The sequence below is a fragment of the Pundamilia nyererei genome, unplaced genomic scaffold, assembly GCF_000239375.1.
Source record: "Pundamilia nyererei isolate P.nyererei 1_Seehausen unplaced genomic scaffold, PunNye1.0 scaffold00069, whole genome shotgun sequence".
Classification (NCBI taxonomy): Eukaryota; Metazoa; Chordata; class Actinopteri; order Cichliformes; family Cichlidae; genus Pundamilia; species Pundamilia nyererei.
In genome coordinates this window covers 2328015-2342510 of record NW_005187470.1, presented here as the reverse complement: position 1 = coordinate 2342510, position 14496 = coordinate 2328015, and the positions used below count along the sequence as shown (strand labels likewise).

General features: G+C 40.4%; 2 protein-coding genes across 4 annotated transcripts in view; both read left to right on the top strand.

Annotated features, from left to right (window-relative positions):
* adam12a (ADAM metallopeptidase domain 12a) overlaps positions 1 to 5116 on the top strand; it is a 77177-nt gene extending 72061 nt beyond the window's left edge. Inside the window, exons 19-23 of the mRNA XM_005736494.2 lie at positions 16 to 151; positions 410 to 524; positions 1635 to 1895; positions 3617 to 3792; positions 3875 to 5116. Of these exons, the coding sequence (XP_005736551.1) occupies positions 16 to 151; positions 410 to 524; positions 1635 to 1895; positions 3617 to 3792; positions 3875 to 3944 (758 nt within the window). The 3' untranslated portion in view covers positions 3945 to 5116. The remainder of the gene's footprint in view (positions 1 to 15; positions 152 to 409; positions 525 to 1634; positions 1896 to 3616; positions 3793 to 3874) is intronic.
* Positions 5117 to 6775: 1659 nt separating this feature from the next.
* On the top strand, positions 6776 to 14490 carry dhx32a (DEAH (Asp-Glu-Ala-His) box polypeptide 32a). 3 transcript variants are annotated; one of them, XM_013911652.1, is made up of 11 exons: positions 6776 to 7338; positions 7955 to 8148; positions 9440 to 9812; positions 9902 to 10141; positions 10226 to 10319; positions 10654 to 10803; positions 11375 to 11566; positions 11749 to 11889; positions 13307 to 13497; positions 13585 to 13772; positions 14015 to 14490. In XM_013911652.1, exons 1-11 carry the CDS (start codon positions 7078 to 7080, stop codon positions 14211 to 14213), a joined length of 2223 nt encoding a protein of 740 aa, XP_013767106.1. In that variant the 5' UTR covers positions 6776 to 7077; the 3' UTR covers positions 14214 to 14490. The 3 variants fall into 3 exon arrangements, with proteins under 3 accessions (XP_013767106.1, XP_013767107.1, XP_013767108.1); XM_013911653.1 differs by lacking the exon at positions 6776 to 7338 and adding an exon at positions 7748 to 7826; XM_013911654.1 differs by lacking the exon at positions 6776 to 7338 and adding an exon at positions 7804 to 7852.
* Positions 14491 to 14496: the final 6 nt, after the last annotated feature.

Sequence of the window (14496 nt, the reverse complement as noted above, 5' to 3'; positions counted from 1 at the left end):
TGTGTTTCTGAGCAGACAATGGGAATCTGACAGTGGGCATTCTGGTAGCTCTACTCGTCGTCCTGGGTGCCGGTCTGACCATGTGCATCAAGAGAAAAACTCTACTGAGACTTCTATTTACAAGCAAAAAAAATCCAATAGAGAAGATCAGGTGTGTTTTCAGCCCGTAATAGTGGAATGATTTCTAGATATAATGCATCTTTTTTGTAACAGATCAAGGTCCGTAAATGAAAACAACAGGTGCCATTGAGCGGGCGAGTCTTTATGATTGGTCACACTGTGAATCCAATTACAGTGGTGAATTTACTTTTGATTGCACAGTTTAAATTATATTACTATTGTAACTGGTGTATGATTAATATAATAAAGTATTTAATTACAGATATATAATTTCTTCTTTATATTACAGATCAGTAAGCGCCGCAATCAGTGGACCAACAGCTCCTAACCAGCCTCCATCAGCAAGCTTAACCTCTCCATCCCGACCGGCACCGCCTCTGCCTCACAGTGCCACCATCTTCAAGGTCACTAGATTGCACACATCTGCTTTTGACCGGCCGATCGCATACACACCAATAGATGTGGCTCTGACAAATGGAGGATCGGCAATAGATTATCCTTGCTGTTTTATTTTTCCTGGAATGCCGCAGCTGTTTCGACAGCGCACATCATTCTCAACTAGATTGACGTGCTGTTTTCACACAAATGGCAGCTCATTCAAATCCAATTAAATCATCCTTTTCCATATGGACTTGTAGAGGAGGTTGTGATAATGGAGTCTGTGGCGAGCAGCATGTTCAGGCACTCTAATACATTTCATGTCATTAACAGCTGTCTGTTAAGAGAGAAACTGATTCATCTGCACATGAAGAATGTTGATGCAGCTGCTTAGTTGACTTCTAAAGCCATCTTGTTGCTCGTAATTGCAAGGCAGAAACCGCATTTTGCTGTACTTGTGTGCCTACATCGCTGTATGCCTTTACCTCCCCCCCCTACATTATTGCCCTGACTTAGTTTGTAATGGGAAGTGACCCGTGATCGATCGAGTTAGGGGCTGCTGAAGGATAAGAGAAACTGTGTCAGAAGAGCCTTTTGTGTTGCAGGGTGGCACACAAGTGGAGTAAGCTGTTGTGCATTACCATGAGATTGGTGTTTTCAGTTAGTGGCATGTGGTTTTCATTTGGGGTCAACGGTAAAAAGAGAGAGGATGTAAGGCTGTTTGATGTAGGCACAGAGCAGGTGAGGTCATTTTCCAGTTGTTGGGAGCTGCATTAAACTGCCGCCTGAATGCATGTTTGCCTGCCTTTGTATGTCTTATATTGTGTTTTAGCTGTGCACATCTGGACAGGTTTAAATATCAAGCAAGACTCATATTTTGGCTCTTTAGCTGTGTTCATCTTTTAAGAAGCCCAAGCGAGTGCTCATGGGATAGTCGTGGTCTTTTCCCTTTACGAAGTCACCTGATGTCGACTCGGGGGAATAGAGAGCAACTAAGTGGGAGTGTTTGATTTATGTATCTTTGAAAGCATCAGGAAGGACAGCAGAGGAAGAGGAGGAGATTATCATGATTGTTTCTGATAGGAAGCAGACGGTTTCTCTTCTGACAAACTCTTTCAACTTTAATCTCTCTGTAGCCTCCTCACCGAGGGCCAGAGGCGGGGCTCCCACCGGCCCCCTTCCCTCCCCACAGCCTGCATAGACTGCCCCAGTGCCCTCCAGTTCACCTTAGCCACCCAGTCCCTCTTTCCCTTACCGTGTCCCTCTCCCCTGGCCCTGGGCAACCGAGACCCCCAGTCCCTCCTCCTCACCGAGCCCCTCCACCTCACATCCACGTCGCACCCAGAGGGGCGTCATTTCACAGTGCATCACACCACAACTCTTGCAGGATGGTCATGGTGAGTGAATTTCCTGTTTCCTCAGTTGGAAACATTTTATTCGATGATGTTACTTACTGTAATTTCGCCACCGCTGTGTCTGGGGAGCTTTTACTCGCTACCCAGGCCTGTAATACCCAACCGGGGAAATGATGATGTTCGATGCACTTTCAAATTGCTGTTTTTTGATGTCGACTGTTTTCATGGTTCTTTCGTGTGCTATAAAAGCAGAGGCATGTTGACAGTTATGCACAGTCACATAAAATAACGAGGTTAGCCCAGGAGCTAGCGCCATCCAAGCAAAGCTTGAGCTCTACAACAAAAACCACAACATAAATAATAAAAATGGAGCCAGACTCACAGGAGGGGAGCGTGTGAGGGCAGCAACTGCAAGGAGCAAGTATGTACAAATATCACAGGGTGGCAAACTTATTGCCACTGTTATTGCATGGGCTTTAGTTATGGCATTGCAGGGTTTCAAAACTGAGAGGAACAGAAAGCCAAATAGTAATTCTTATTTGACTTTAAACTGATTTGATTTGTACTCTTGGAGGTACTCAAGCCCAAAGAGACAGAAGTAAAAAGAGCCAATCTAAATGATTTGAGTGTTTGAGTGTTGTTAAAAAGACAGAAACTGATTGGAGATCATTGGTGCACGATTCTTTCAGGCTCAGATGAACAAGGTTGGATCTCCGACAAAAATTGTCGGCATTCATTTCCAGCCTTGGCTGCTTTTATGTTTCGGTTCTGTAACATTGAATATTATCGAAAACGTTTGCAAATGTCACCTTTGCCTGTGGAAAAAGCATAAAGGTCATCCATTGTTACTAATTGATCAAGAAAACTGAACATAATTGAACCCCAGCGACCCCAGGAATACTGCCGAATTTCTTTTTTTGCATTAAATATCTAATAATGTATTTATGTTGAAACTACCATATACATAAAAAACGAATAACAACATGAGAAAACAAAGATTTAATCATATAACAAATGTCTTCCAGGTGACAGTTACAATAGGTGACAAATGCTGTGTATTGCACAAGATGCCAGAAAAAACACACAGAGACACAAAGCAAAATACAGCGTGCATGATAACATCTTCTAAAAAGCAGATTGATAATATACAGTATTGACTGCTGGAGAATTTTTAAAAAGCACCCGTCGATTTCATAAAAGCTCATACACCTGTTCAAAATGTGGCGTACAGAAGCTCTTGGCTGTTTTTACTTTAAGAAGTAGGCCCTCTCAGCTGCTCCTATTAAATGGCAAAGTGATTCCTGTTGGCAGCAGGCTTCATCAACTGTATCTTTAGCAGCTGTTTGGCAGCTCCAGGATGTTAACAAAGAACATAAGTCATGAGTGAAATCTCTCTGCTGCGGGCTTTGAAGCACTGTTAAATGTGAGAGCTCCACCTGAGGAAGTGAGCGGGGTTTTAGACAGACTGTTTTGTGGGTGTGTGAGGTCTGAGGTTCATCCCTGTTGATCCTTTCTCTCTGTGGTGTTTGTGGAAATGTCTCCTTAGCCCAGGAGAAGAGTAGGGAATGAATCATGATCTCTGTATTCTAGAGAAGATTTAAACAGCATGATAGTTTTCCTGTTATTAGTTGGTTAGAGAAGACAGCGTCGGCGCCTCAAAGAGAAGCTCAAAGAAAAGCAGGCATTGGCTATAATTATCTGACTGTTAGTGCCACCTGGTGGTGAGTTTCCATCATTATTTAAAAGTGTCTGTCCTTTAATAGGAATTGGAGAAGCCCAGTCCTCCTCAGAAACCTCTACCTGCTGATCCAAGGGGGTCTCGACTGGTGCGAAGTCCCTCTGTTCAGCAGAGCCAAACCGCAGGCCAAGGACCTCCTAGTGTCTGTGGCCCTGTGCCTGCCGTGCCCAGACCTCCACGTCCTATCCCACACCTCAACAGGTGGGTTCAAACCTTACCTAGATATATTTAACTCGCTGAAACATTTTTTTTACTTTTTTTTTCCACTTTTCTCTTCCTCTAGGCCGAGTCCCAAGCACCCCCCAACACTACCAAAGCCTTGCATTATTGCCAACGTCAAATACAGCAGCTGAGATTTTGGCCAGAAGGGACATTGTTATGATAAGACTGAAAAGATTTGCACTATGAAAACTCTGAAAAACCTTAAAAAGGTGGTGGCTTCTCTGAGTTTTGAATCAGGAGACCTGCCGTGTCCCTTTTGGTGCTCTGTCTCTGAATGGTGCTACGAGTCTGAGCTCAGGTACATGTAAAGTATTTATATTCAGTATTTATTGCCACGCAGTGCACTGTGCCAGACACTTTTAAGACATGGTAGCAACTTTGAATTTTGAATTACTTGTTTTCGTTTCGCGCCTTCACATCAGCCGACGTTTATGAAGGAGAGCGATCTGTGAAATTGTGCCAACGGAGACGCTTTTGTGGAATGTGTTTAAATGAAGGGAACCCTTTACATTGTGGTTTTGTTTTGCGTCATAAGTGAAGAATTTCAAAAGAGTTGTGCAATGATAGATGGGAGCATCAAACAACATTTGTAGTATTTTTTTTTTTTAATCCACTGGGGTTTTCTTGAAGGGTAACGCTCTGCGTAGCAACTTTGGGCCATCTGACAAGGCTTGAAACAACTGCAGCAAAGGAGATTGTGATATTAATACAACAGATCTTTGATGCGTTCTGCAATCAAGAAGACGGGTCGTTTCTTGGCTCAAAAATGAAATCCAGGCCTGTTCCTTTTTCTTCGTCATTTTTATCACGGAAAGGTAACAAATTCAACTGTGAAATGTCACTGATTTGCCATTTCCTTTTCATTTGCAAGGCCCAATATGCACTCTTGAGGGATCCGGGTACAGAGATCTAAAATGAGCCAAGATCAAGAAAGTATCCCTCAGAAAGAGTAAACCTATCTGAAATATTTGCTTTGCTAAAGGTCATGTGTGTTTTTAATTTTTTTTCCCTTCTATGCTTGCTGCACCAAGGACTAGATTAAATCATGGAATCACTGATGACTTGCTTAAAGGTGTTCCTCGCATGTAAACAGCCAAAGTCTGGCTGCGGTGTTCATATGTGCATTTTAAGTCATGTTTTTATCTAACTGGAAAGGACATTTTTACTTGATAAGAAAACATTTTTAGATTTCATTCTGCCACAGAAATGATGTTTAATGGTTACTCAGTATATGCTGACTCACTCAAGTGTATCTGGGCTTCTGTTCATTTTTTAGTTTTCCTTTTTTTTTTTTTTTTTTAAACATTTCTACTTTACATATTTTAGATAATCTTTTAAAAAATGAACACTGTTTTATCATTTTGGTTTACTTAATGTTTTTGCTGGATTGCAGTGCATCATATATAAATACATATATACATCCACAATGAGCAACATTTCCTTTGAGCACCGCTGTTGTTCACAAATATGTCTGCTGAAAACTGATATGGATAGAATTTTGTTACTTTTGATACTCTTTATAATAATGCACTAGTTTTACATGCATTGCTTTATTTACTTTGCTTTTTCAATGCTGTCTGTCTATGCCTAATAGAGACCTGTTTGTATGTTACATTGTATGTTCTTTGTATGTTGTGTTACAGGTGAGCACATTTTTTTTCATGGAGAATTTTTGTTAAGGATTGTTCTTTAAGGCATCATATGTAAAACAAAAAAAAAAAAAACACTTAAAGTGTCTGTGTCTGATCATGGTATTTTAAACAATCAGTATTAGTAAACCTGTTTTTTACACTGAAAACATTTGTTATTGACTTTTTATGCTTTTTTTTATTACATTTACAGAAACACAGGCGACACTTGAACTCATCAATTAAAGATTCAAAACTGAAAAAAACAATGACATGTTCATTCCACAAGCCTGAGCCAGTGTAAATACAAAAAGATTTCATCCAGCTTCACATTTCAAAACCTCAGTATCAGAACCCTCTGGCACTTTTTATGCTTAATAAACCAATTTTAAATTACATTTCAAATAATAAACATTATAATAAGGGTGATCTAACATTTTAGAGCAGCATTTATTTTCAGAAAAGTCTAAGGCTTCATACTTGCTGTAAAAGCTAATCTCATTTTAATGCTGTGAGCCTTTTTCTTAAAGCAATTTGACAAGGTCTCCATAGGGGATAGAAATAACGCTTAAATCAATAGAACTGCTTACTATCAGGATTCGCTTGCAGTGATGTGGTGGAGTTAAGTGGTTGTGTGTAATTAAAAGGATACTGAAAGGAAACTTTGGGGAGGAAATCTCTTGTTGATAAGAAATTGAGGCCGCGCGCTAACGAAGAAAAAATGTTTCTGATGAGCTTTTGAAATCAGCCTCAGCCAACATTTTCTAATTAGTCACATTTTATTTGTCAGTGGGTGAGAGATGAGACGCAGTGTCACCTCAGTGAAGTGTCTAAACATTGCGTTTAAAAGCTTTAATAATGATCAAAATTACTGACATATCTGTTTTTGGCTGCTCTCAGGAGCTTTAGCTCTATTTTTTTTTTTTTACAGATTTGCTGTTTATCAGGAGCTGAAATAGTTTCATTTATTACTCTGATAAAGGTAAGGTGATTTGTAAATGAACGCCAATTATGTAAGAATATAATTGTAACATTAACTAAAGTTAAAAATGGAATTCCAGCTAACATTTAAATATAAAAACAATAATAATCATCTATATACAGCCTGCTGACTACTGCTGAAATTCTAATACACTTTAATGAGCTTGTACCTTTCAACGTTACATGAAAATATATTTTTAGAGATATTGTTACTGGTGGCAACAACGACGCCATAAGTGTCCTCACTGCTTTACACGTGATTTCATGATAATATGCAGGCGATTATGACAGTCTCTCGGACGTTCTTATTGGTGCATGTGAAGCTCTACGCAAATCAAAACACGTGTGAAACCACGCTGAGATGAAATTACGCACCGATGGACATTGCGCGCACCAAGCTCCAAAGTGGACAGCTGCGAACTTTGAACAGCTTTAAATAAAACATTAAAAACAAAAGCCTCAGCAAAAGGATTATCTCACCTTGTACTCCGTCCAAATACGCGAACATAGCGTGGGATTTTGTGTTTTTTTTTAAACGCCAGATGGAAAGGCACGCAGTCTGTTTTTCTATGCTTCCGATTTGAGAATAATGGACCTCTAGTTGGAGTGGAAGAAGAAAACTTACTGTGCGCTAGTCCTGATAAACCCGTATGTCATGTGGGAGGAAAATAATTTGGCAGAGCCGAACGTTTGTCCTGACCGTGAAGAAAGTCCCGCAGAAGACACTTTTGGATTTGGAGATGATCTGGAGTTAAATCAGTTCGATGGATTGCCCTTTTCCTCGCGTTACTACAAGTTACTGAAGGAGAGGAAAACTCTGAGTGTGTGGAAGGTCAGATGTCAGTTTGAGGATGCTCTTGCAAACAACCAGCTGGTTATTGTGTCCGGGGCAGCAAAGACTGGCAGGAGTACACAGGTAAGAGTGTAGTCAGTGTTATTATTATTTTAGTAAGGAAATTTTTACATTCAACTTATGAACCTGGACTTATGTACAGGATGAATGTGGAGCTTCATAATAATGGGGCGTTTACCAGAGCATAACCTACATTGTATAAATTACACATGCTTAATCCAACGCTCCCTGCGATTTGATATATTTAGGACTACCGTTTGTCACTCAGTGTTGCCATGCTTGTGTGAACAGAAGCTGCCCAGCTCAGCAGATGATGTTGTGTCACTGTGAAGCTGTGTAAACTCCTGTCTGCCTGACCATCAGTCTGCACAAAGGCTCCAGCAGGGGTGTTAGGGGACCTCCAGCTGCTAAGCCCTGATCCGCTGGAGCCGACACATGCTGCCAAAGCAGTTTTGCATTATGAGCGATAATAGCATAGGATATCTCCTGTCACAGTTTGTTTTGCTGTGTGCTCAAACAAAAGCTGTTGGGATAATCTGAAAAGGACTCTTGTGAGTGAGAAAAAACAGCTGATGTGGTAGAAAACATTCTCTTGTTTAATATTTGAGGTAGTACTGATGTCCTGAATCATATTTTACTATAAAGACTTTTTAAGCTTTTATCAATGATCTTCTTTCAGATCCCTCAGTGGTGTGCAGAGTTCTGTCTGTCTGCCCAGTATCAGCATGGTATGGTTGTGTGCACTCAGACCGGCAAACAGCAGGCTGTAGATCTGGCCTTGCGTGTCGCTGATGAAATGGACGTCAACATAGGCCATGAAGTTGGTTACACCATCCCTCTGGAGACCTGCTGCTCCTCTGACACTGTTTTGAGGTTTGTTAATGAGCTCTTACTGTGTCTATTTCACTGCCAGCAGTGGACTATCATTTGAATATAATCCACAAATTTCCCCTTTCATTCTTAAATTTTTTCCTTTCCTCTATTCCTTATTAATTGATGGAAGCTCACTGCTGACAAAGGACAGAGCTCATTCTTGATCTAAATAAAGTCGACCAGTTCAAAGGAAATTATGCGCATATCTATATAGCCTAATATTCAACGACTCTTGTTATGTTATGTTATTGTCCCAAATGTCAAACACTCAGTAGTAGAATCCTCCGAAATATTGCAATATTAAACTGGACAAGTGGAGGACAAAAGAGGAAGTGGTAGACCTAAAGATATGTAAATCTTTAAGAAGACCTGCCATAACGCTTGAAAGATGCGTCTGACCCTTAGTCGATACTAAGGGTCAGACGGCAGTCAACATCCAAAAAGGAGCTTTGAATGTCCTTCAAGAAGCCTGGAGAACTGTTTGTGAAGCTAACTTAAAGAAATGACGTGAAAGCTTGACTGAGAGAGTTCAGGGTATGTAGAAGAGTGAAGGTGGTTGCACCAAATATTGACTTTTAACCACATTAGAAATGTACAAACTCTGTTTTTACAGTATCCTATTATCCATTTTCCCAGTAAAATGAGATGTGTATATATAGAGAGAAATGAAAGATGGCTCAAGACTTTTGCACAGTCCTGCATCTAATATATCAATGCACACTAAACACTTTTTGCTTTTGAAACTTGTGCTGGGCTTTGCACATGATCTAGTTTTAATCAAGTAAATGTTAGTAATAGAAACGATCATCTCTGAGTGTTATTTCCATGTGCAAATGACCCCTATTTTCACTTATTTTATAGAATAAGTGCATCATTTTCACAGCATGGTGTAAATTGAAGTGAGCCTTTAATTTCTGAAAGCAGAAGCAGCTGGCGACTAATTGGTGAACGCAGGGGAGGTTTCAGCAGCTAAAGAGCCAGATAATATTTCTCCATGACATGGAGAAATGAAAGGGAGCTAAAAGAGGGTAAATACTGGTCTCACCAGTCAGCCAGAGATCCACTTTACATAAAAGATAATATTACTGCTAGATGTTTAAATCAGCAGCTGCAAAAAAATTAAGACTTAAAACGTAAAAGGGTTTTAGCTGTTCCCAAGTGTGTGTGTGTGTGTGTGTGTGTGTGTACTTTTAACTAACAGGCTCAAGCAAAATGGTGACAAATTGACCGTATCTTATTCCTGTTTTATAAACCTCTATTATTAACCCTCCTGATCACTTTGGTTTATCAGGTACTGCACTGATGATATGTTGCTGAGAGAGATGATGTCTGACCCTTTTCTTGAGCACTACGGGGTCATAATCATTGACCAGGCCCATGAAAGGACGGTTGGCACAGACATTCTGCTGGGTCTCCTCAAGGACATCCTGCTGCAGAGGCCTGAGCTCAGGGTGGTGGTTCTCACTGTGCCGCCCATGACAGACAAGCTTCTGAGACATTATGGCAGTGTCCTGCATATCAGTCTAGAGTCCTCATGCACTGCTGAAGTTGTGCACAGCAACAACGGCAACAAAGACTACTTCTACTCAACACTGAGACTCGTGCTGGAGATCCATCGGACCAAAGAGGGTGGAGATGTTTTCGTATTTTTAGGCTCAGCTGAGGTAAAAGATTTTATATTTCAAACAGCTCTTTCACTGTGCTAATGCCTGTTGTGATCTGGTTTAAATTTCGCTTCCACTACCTCCTGCAGGAGGTCCACTGTGCCTATAGTATACTCCAAAGAGAAGGGACCAGGTTGGGTGGACAGTTGGGACAAATGGTACTTGTAGTCCTGTGCTCAGGCCAAGGAGGGCTACTTCCTGTCCTGCCTGAGCAGTCATGCTCCACAAAGTCCAGAAAGGTTTTTCTCAGTACCCGTCAAGGTGAGGATGCATGGTGGGCTACAGAGTCTGTCAAATTTGTCATTGACACAGGAGTCCAGAAGAAAATGGTAAGTTAATTCCAAAGTGATGTAGCAATCTTAAATGAGCATTCCTCTGATATTAATTAGCACTGTTTTTACTTTTATGTAAAGGTGTACAATCCGAGAGTAAGAGCTAGCTCAGAGGTTCTTCAACCCATCAGTCAATGCCAGGCAGACATTCGCAAGCAGCTGTCTGGACCATCAGGTATAATGTCATGTCATCTCCTCACTTGGCAATACTTAAAGCAGTTATCTAAAACGTTTCTTCTTTGAAAGAATGTAAGCTGCCATCTTTGGTAACTAAATCTGATGCTTCTTGGGTTAGAAACAACAGAAAAGACTAAAGCAGACTGGTTAATTTATCATCCTTTCATTCATTTGGATAATTTTCATACTTGCAGATTTGGACATATTACAATATTAATTAATATTTGGACTTAAGAAAGCCAAAGCAAAAACTTCCCAGCATTATTTAAAAAAAGCAAAATAAACAAACACAAAATTTAAGTGCAACGGTTTTACTGATTTTTTTCCTCTAGGTAAATGCTTCTGCCTGTATCCAGAAGCAAGCCTAACTTCTGCAGAGAACTCCCCACAGATCTTGGAGTCCAACATTACACCGACAGTTCTTTTCCTCAAAAGGATGGAGATTGCAGGCCTTGGACAGTGCAGTTTCATCGACAGACCAGGTAAAATATCTGTCCAGAGGAAACTAGACAAGTTGCCACTGGAACACATGCTGGACAACAAGAAGTTTTGTTCTTTATTTTAGTTTTTACTGGTTCCCACTAACAGCATCTCTCTCACAACCCAAGCCAAAGATTCGCATGTGGGAGGTTTTTGACTCAGGAAGGGCTCTGTGTAGCTGTTTGAGCCCAGTCATCCATGACTTAGCTGAGCTGACAGCCCAGCTACTAACCATTGTCTGTGCTCTGACCCACCCTAACATGAACAGAAGAGGCCAGCTCATTAACGATTACACAACATGTCTCATGTATTGCAGTGCCAGACGAGCACAATGAAAAGGAAGTCCATGCCAAAAGTGCTGTAATATTTTTTTGAAAATGTGGGACAAAAGGCACTTGCTATATAAATTATATTTTCTCTATAGGAAAGAAATAAAAGCCGAAGGCATTTGATTTGTGATGAGTGTGTCTTTGATTATTCAGATGACACAAGTTGCTGTTGATATTTTATCCCCCTTAATAGATATAGCAATGAAATGTGTGAAATTTTAAAATATTCCATTTGTTGTTGCAGATCCAGAGGGTCTCATGCAGGCACTGGAGGAGCTCGATTACCTTGCAGCTTTAGACGATGATGGCAACTTGTCTGAAATTGGCATCATAATGTCTGAAATCCCTCTGGAACCTCAGATGGCCAAAGCGCTGCTAGCATCCTGCGAGTTTGACTGTGTGAGTGAGATGCTGACAATCACAGCCATGTTGTCAGGTACGTACGTTTTACATTTTCCCACTCCAGAATTTAAGATTAGTTACAAGTGAGGATCCTTTGACTGGTTTGTAGAATCACCAGGTGGACAGCGTAGTATTGGCTCATCTGCAGTTTCTGATGCTCTTTGGTGAGAGTGGTTTCTCTCAGTGAAGTCGACCTTGTTTGTTGTTGTGTTTTAGCACCAAGCTGCTTTGTGGAGCCGCCTGCTGCCATGAGCCACGAGGCAGTCCAGTGTCACAGGAAGTTCCAGCACCCTGAAGGAGATCACTTCACCCTCATAAACATCTACAACGCCTACAAACAAAACCAGAGAGAACAATGTAAGACTGTCATTGAACAGAACCAATCTATTCTCTTCAAGAGATAAGTCTCATCAGCCACTTCATTATTTATACCTTACAGCTTTATTTCTTCATAGCATTGGTTCAATAAGGTGCTGGAAACATTCCTCTGTAATGTTCAAGGAACAGATTTAAGAGGATTTGAGCTTTATTTATTTGAACATTATCCTGCTGGAAGCAGCCAAGATAATGAGCCAGTACAGTGTGGGATAGGGATAGACACGGTGAGTAACAATACTCAAGTAGGCCGCGGCAGTTAATTGATGCTTGATTGGTTGTAAGGGGCGGAGAGTGTGCCAAGAAAATATCCCTTAGACCAGCAGCCTGGACTGTTGATGCAGGGCAGGATGAATTAATGCATTCGTGGTGTTTATGCCATCCAAATTTCAGAGCGGAAACCAAAGCTTAACAGACTCAACATTCCTAGTCTTCCATTGTCCAATTTTGTTGAGCCTGTGCAAATTGTAGCAATTTGGTTCAATTATTTTTTGCTCTTAAATCTGGTGTGGTCTTCTGCTGCTTCAAAGTTCAACATTTGTGCATTCAGAGATGATCTTCTGCATAGCTTGGTTGAATCAAGTGCTTATATGAGTTACTGTTGCTTTTGTATCAGGTCGAAACAGTGTGCCCCTCACTTGTTGTTACTGTTTTGGCCATTCTTTGTAAACCCTAGAGATTGTTGTGTGGAAAAATCCCCATTTTGGCAAAATCAGCAGTTTCTGAGATATTCAGACCAGCCCGTCAGGTATAACAACCATACTACATTTAAAGTCACTTAATCTTTCTTCCCCATTCTGATGCTCGCTCCGAACTTCAGCTAGGTCACCTTGACCATGCCTAAATGCATTGGGCTGCTGCTGCCATGTGATTTGATAAATTAAGGTATTTGCATCAATGAGCAGGTGGTGAAACAGGTGTACCTAATGAAATAACTGGTGACTTGATCTTTGTTCTCTACTGTGGTAAATTAAAACTAGATTCAAAGCCTGTGTTATCCTATGGGACAGATGTTACATTTCAGTTTCATGAAGAATTATAACCAGATGGATCAGAATAAACTATCTATTCTAAAAACTAACGAAAAAAACAGTTAAAAGAAGACATTAAAAATGTTTTTAAAAACAGCTAAAATGTGTATGTTAATACCAGATGCATTCTCATTTAAGCCCAAGAACAAACTTTCGATTCCGAGAGGCAAACTGCTTGAAATTTTAGTAAATCATATTACGATACTCTTGAATTAATTAATTAATTACCTCCACATTGTCATTTTTTCCACTCAATCTGATCTATTTAAAAGGCATTAGGAATTAAACTGTTTTTACTGTGATAGAAACTTGACGTAAATACTGCTGACCACAGCGCTTCTCTCTCTGTGCATGATGTTTTCTCCCAGATTTGACTACTGAAAAGTGGTGCCAGGACTATTTTCTAGATCATTCTGCGTTGAGGACAGCCGATTCCATTAGATCAGAGTTGACTGACACACTGAACAGAATTGAGCTCCCCATTTCTGAACCCTCCTTTGGAACCAAGACTAACACTCACAACATCAAAAGAGCTCTGCTGGCTGGATTCTTCATGCAGGTACAGAAAAACAAAATGTCAATATCAATGAATTTACCTCCAGCAATTCAATTGTGTTCAAGTTTACGAGGCCTGTTCTTTTCCCAGATTGCTCGAGATGTGGACGGATCAGGCAACTACTTCATTCTTGCACATAAGCACATGGCTCAGGTGCACCCACACTCCTGCTACGGGGCTCAGTCACACAAGCTGGGACTGCCTGAGTGGGTTGTTTTCAATGAGTACATCCTTTCAGAAAACTGCATGAGAATAGTCTCGGAAATTTCCCCGCAAGTGTAAGTCAATTCCGTTTTCCCCCAAATCCCCATCAGAACAGTTGTGTACAGATTAGAACTGAGGTCTCAAGGATTACCTGTCGTGTAGTGCAGAGGTAAAACGAACATGTTTATTACTGCAGTAAGCATGAGCCATTTGATCTCATTTTAATTTGAATATTTTTAATCTCTTTATCTACACAATATCTTGTGTTGACACAAATGTTTTACATTTAATATTGGTTTTCAAATTTCTCTTTTAGGTTCGTTGAAATTGCACCACTGTACTTCTTCTACAATCTGCCCCCTAGCGAAAGCAAAGATATACTGCAAGACATGTTGGATCCACAGGGATCCAAAAACCGCAAAGAGAAGAAACAGGAAGCTGCAACAACAAGTGGTGACGTAAACAGTGGCTGTGCAGCAGTGACACAGACGTATGACAGATGTATGATTCAGTAAACTGAAAAATCACAAATTTAGACTGCAAATGCATGAATGCTTGTAAGACATTTGTATAATTAATACAGTAAAGCTTAATTTATTACATTAAATTACTCATGTGTACTACCCAATGTGCTTACAGTGCTGAGAAGGCAAAGATGTCTGTGCTGTAAATATAGAAAAGTTTGCAGTTTAATAGTTGTGATCTAAAAACAATGAGTGAGGGGGTTTTCCGCAACACTGCTTAGGTGTGGACTTTATGCGCACTGTCATTTGATATACCTCACAGGCAAAAAAAAAA